Source organism: Haplochromis burtoni, unplaced genomic scaffold (assembly GCF_018398535.1).
Source record: "Haplochromis burtoni strain Fernald_Lab_line unplaced genomic scaffold, NCSU_Asbu1 Contig_357, whole genome shotgun sequence".
In the NCBI taxonomy this organism is placed as follows: Eukaryota; Metazoa; Chordata; class Actinopteri; order Cichliformes; family Cichlidae; genus Haplochromis; species Haplochromis burtoni.
In genome coordinates, this window is record NW_024582718.1 from 550,558 (window position 1) to 555,720 (window position 5,163).

The window sequence follows — 5,163 nt, forward strand, 5'->3', positions numbered from 1 at the left end:
GTCCTTTGAAGAGCGGTAAAATACTGACCCAAGATGGCTGCTGTCAAATATGATGAAACAGGAGTCACATGCATGCAACTGTACACATGCAACATACCTCACATACTTAGAAATTTCCACTCCCTTTGTTGTTTCCAGTATTTATTGATGTGGGATATATGCACAAGCAACCTACAGATCATCATGTGTTTAGCTTCGACCTCTCACCAGCTCTTACTTCTCATTTTACATGCAAAATTAGTCTCTGTTTGAATTGCAATAATTACATTTAATATATCTAATGAATACACGTTGAGTGTAATTGTTCTGTTACTTTTTAATGTCATTTTAATTCTTAAGTTTAGTAAGTTAGTTTGTAGACAGAAAATAAAGCAACATTAATTACCTAACCACTCTTAGAGTTACACCCATCTGGAAGGATCAAGGGTAGGTACACAAGTGAGTAAAACTACAGACTGAGATGCTCTTTTTAAACCCTGATTCAGTACTCGTTTTGTTGTTTACAGTTTAATCCATAGCCAAGAAACAAGAGGCCATTTTGCTTCTTGCCGGACAAATTTCCATTTAAAGCATCTTGCTGCTAACATAGTTACCTGCATATACCAATTTGTCTACAGGTAAGGTTGTGACTTACAGTTTAGCATAAGTTTTGCACATAAAATACTTTTCAATTGATACAGTAATTGGTAGTAATAGTTTCCAATTTCTAAATGCTACAGGAGATACAGCCAGTCTTTTTTTTCTTTCTTTCATTTGACTCTGGCAAGGTTGACATGCCATCTCCAGGACCTCAGTGTTTTAACACTGCGGTGGAGTGTGGTTTGTGGCTCCGCTGCAAGGGATGGATTGAGCAGTGGGTTCGGGGGACAGTACCTCCACAGCTGAGGTCCATCACACAAACCACGCCTTCCCTATTTCAGTAGCTGCTAGGGCCCAGAAGAGATCTCTGAGGGTTGGAGAGGACAGCATTGACGGGAGCGCGCTGGAAAGCGTACAGCCTAAAACAAACTGCCATGTCTTATGGTCTTTGTGTCACAAACACATTTAACAGGTCTCACTCAGGTTCATCCCCTCAGCTGGCAGCAGAGCAGTAAATTAAAGTTAATCCAGGCACACCTGGTTCTGTTTTTATCTTCATACTTGTGTGTAATCACATGTGAAAAAAAATATTGACAGCAGTGAGCATGTTCACGTGGCAGCTGATTTGTGGCAGAAGTAAAGACAGTAAAGTTACCATAAGGCCACAAAGAAAGTATGATTGAAATGAACCTGAATTTTCTTTAAATGAAATAATATTTTATTCTGTATAAGATGGTCTGTTACATAACAATCATCTTTTGTGTGACACATATAGCAAAGGCTGTTTTTATCCTTTCCTTTTATATCTGGAGCCTGTTTTCTGTGACTGATATAGATCATGCAGAAAAGTGGCATATTAACCCCTCATCATTCAGGTGTTCAGTAACCTGAGACATATGGCGTGCTCTCAGAAATGAAACACAAAATGACTAGAAGAATACTACACACACAAATATTGGTCTTTCCAGCACAGTTCCTACAATTTTCTGCCAATACTCATCAGTGTTGATTTAAATAATTTGTTCAGTTCTTAGAAAAACTATCAACCGGAAATCCACGTAAAACTGAATTTTACTGTACCGTGCCCAGGATACTCTATTTAGGATTCAAATATTTGGCACCCCCTCATGGTAAACTAGAAAAATAGACAGACAACTCAGAAGTGTGTTTACACGAACAACAAAGTATCTCCTGAGCATAGAAAAATGCATATTGTGCTTCACTTAGAGGGGATTTAGTTTTCAGTACAGCATGGGAAAACACAAAAACAATGGGAGGAGTCCTTGTGGTCTTTTGCTAACTGCAGGAGATACTATGTTTTTCCTTTCTGGTCTGAAAAAACTGACAAATCAAACCACAGAATTTTTAAAATGTTGGAAGTTGTAATGAACACCAGCTACAGCAGTCAGTGAGTTTCAAACTGCTACCATTACCCATGAAAAGTTGTGCACTAGGTCATCTGTTATTGTTTCATATTCTGCATCACAGTCTATCACAACATATTCTAGATGTAAAACTTGAGTTCACAAAGCATATTAGCAAATGTACTGTATTTACTTCCCAGCACTGTTGTTGGTGCACACATATTTTAAACTCCTAATACTTTCTGGTATAAAAGGAAGTAAATACAGTACAATATCAGTAAATACTGATTTTCATCAAAAGAGCTTCAGTGTTACTTAGATCAATAGTGTCCTCTGCTGTTCACATTCACATCTACAGTACAGGCTGGGGCACAACATACTGAATTTAGATTTGTGATTTAAATTTTCAACATTATCAGTCTTAATAATCATGTCTTCATTTCATAAGCAAATATCTCAGTTATCCTGATTACATCAAGGAAAAAAGGTGTAAAACAATGGAAGAGTTTAATGAGAATTTTAAGTCCACTCTGATGCATATAAATTCTCTACGTTTACCTTTTAAAAGTTAATGGTTTTATTATTAATATTATTACGACATGTATCTTTGTATCATGTGCTTACAATATGTTGTGTGTACTGTATCTCAGTTATGACATTTTAAAACATTTCTTTCTTTCTTTTTTAAATGAATACAGCTGAAAGTGGTCAGTACATCTGATTACATTAAATTATTCTAATCGTCACTGAAAAGTACACAATGTAAGGATTAACTGTTAAATCTTGGTTCACAGGACTGGAGCTGCTAATTGGGCTTATGTTGTTAACAGACAATTTTTGGGGGGCTTAAGGTGTAGTCAGAGAATATGTAAAGTACTCTATAAAGAGGAAACCAGGTTTTAGTAACAACATCTTGCTCCTTACTTTCAGATCTGTTCATAGTGCTTTGTCCTAAAGTATATAACAGATTGGGCATTTTTTTCAAGTTACACCTGAACAACGTTTTGATTACAGTCAGGTTTAACCATTGCCAAATATTAAACCACTGTTAAAGAGGAGCAAAGCGTGAAAACAACACATTGCTGATGAGTGTTATTTTTGATTTACAAGTATTTTTCCATCCTTATAATCGTGACCCTGGCCAGTGAAATGATCCAGGGAGCTGCCAGTCCTTTGACATTAGACAGGACACGGTTAAACCCCACTTTGCTGTACAGAACCACGGCTGCCATTTGGGTGGAGGTAGTCTGCAACACCACCTTGGAGAAGCCCCGTTCTTTACAGAAGTCAACCGTGGTCTGAGTCAACCTAAAGCCGAGGCCCATCCGTCTATACTGTGGGAAAATGATCATTCTGAACATTTCCCCATACTTTTCTGTCCCACTGTGTTTAGCTACCACAGCCACCATACCAACAACCTGGGCTCTCGCTCCAACCTCAGCCTCAGCCACCCAGAAACAGTCATCAGGTCTGCTGAGGAAATTCCCAGGGATGTCCTGCATGTCGTTGCGAAGTCTCACCCTGACGACGGTGGCATATACTTCATGACAGCAGTAGTAGATGAGACCTACCCAAGCTGCTGGGAACAGTACAGCCCCAAACACAGAGCCAAGGAGATAACCAACAACACACAGAGTCGGGGTGATGGTGAGGTAAAGGGGACTGGTCATGGCGTTATAGAAACATGGACGGATATGCTCCAAGGTGCCAGTACTGAAGAGGGTGAGCACTGTGTCCTTGTCTGCAGGACGGTACCGACGGATCACCAGCTGCATGACGAAAGTAACTACAAGGAAAATCATAAAACAGTAAGAAATGCTGTTGTTATTTACACTAAATTACATGACCCTTAAGGAAAATTATTTTTTTTACTTAGTTTCCTTTTTTGTAATTTAATTAGATTTTATTAAGTCTGCTTATGTGTAGCACTGTTTGTGGTTGTGTTTAATACAACATTTAGCTGCCACGGGGCGATCTGCGCTAACTTGCTGATGGAGATTTGCCGCGTTAATGCGGTTCTGGCATTAACGTCATTTCGACGAGATCAACACTGACTGGGTTAAATAGCTCTCTATTAGGTTTTTGTGCTTGGCATGACTTTCAGATTCAGTTATTTATGTTACAATCTTAAAATTGAATCAATGTATTGTAAAAACAACATCCAACAGCCACTTTATTACAGGTGATACAACTGCTTGTTGACATACATTTTTAGCCAATCACATGGCAGTGACTCAAACCTATTTGGCAAGTAAACATGCTCACAATATGCTGCTGATATTCAAACCAAGCATCAGAATGGGGAAGAAAGGTAATGTGAGTGACTTTGAACATGGCAAGGTTGTTGGTGCAGAAACTACTGATTGACAGGGTCTTCCTATACAGCCATCTCCTAGGTTTACATAGGGTGGTCTAAAAAAAAGAAAAGATCTAAGGAGTGCCAGTTCTCTGGATGAAAATGCTTTGTTGATGGGAAAAGGCAGAGGAAAATGGCCAGACAGCTTTCAGCAGATAGGATAGAAACAATAATTCAAATAACCACTTGTTACAACGAAGTTATATAGACGAGCATTTTTAAACATACTCGGCTATGAACAGAATGCTGAGACTAAAGTGTCAGCAAAATTTGACAACACAATACTAGAAAAATGTTGCCTGGTCTAATGAATGTGTTTTCTTGCCACACTTTGGGCCCTTAGCACTGGCTGAGCATCTTTTAAATGTCACAGCCTACCTGAGTATCATTGCTGACTCTTCAGTAGCTGGGCCCACGTTCTCATTTTAGGTTTGACAGTGTTTTAGTAGGTAAAGGTGAATGCTTGGACATTAATTGAGGTGCGGTTTGGGGAAGGCCTCAAAGAGGACTGGTGATGGCTCCCGGGCCTGGCAGATCCCCATGTACTAAATAGGAGTGAATAAGTTAAAGAATTGAGAACAAGGAGGGAGGGAGGATGGGGCACGTGAACCAGAATGAACAGTTTGCAGAACTGGGGGGAACCTATATAGATGACAACCGGAAGGAGCGTGTTTGGAGGCGTGGTCCCGCTCCTGAAATTCTGATACATAGTCTCCAATACTTGGGTAGTATTTATCACCACAGTGTACCAGTGCATCCTTTGATGGCAGCTTTCATCAGGATAAAGCACAATGTCATAAAACTCAAATAATCTCAAAGTGGTTAACGGTGAGTTCACTGTACTGAAATTGCCTCCACACTCAC

General features: G+C 39.4%; 1 protein-coding gene across 1 annotated transcript in view; it reads right to left on the reverse strand.

The window, feature by feature from the left end:
- Nucleotides 1-2,081: 2,081 nt before the first annotated feature.
- LOC102289760 (probable N-acetyltransferase camello) overlaps nt 2,082-5,163 on the reverse strand; it is a 4,688-nt gene continuing 1,606 nt past the window's right edge. Inside the window, exon 2 of the mRNA XM_005943231.3 lies at nt 2,082-3,729. Within this exon, the coding sequence (XP_005943293.1) occupies nt 3,047-3,718 (672 nt within the window). The 5' untranslated portion in view covers nt 3,719-3,729 and the 3' untranslated portion in view covers nt 2,082-3,046. The remainder of the gene's footprint in view (nt 3,730-5,163) is intronic.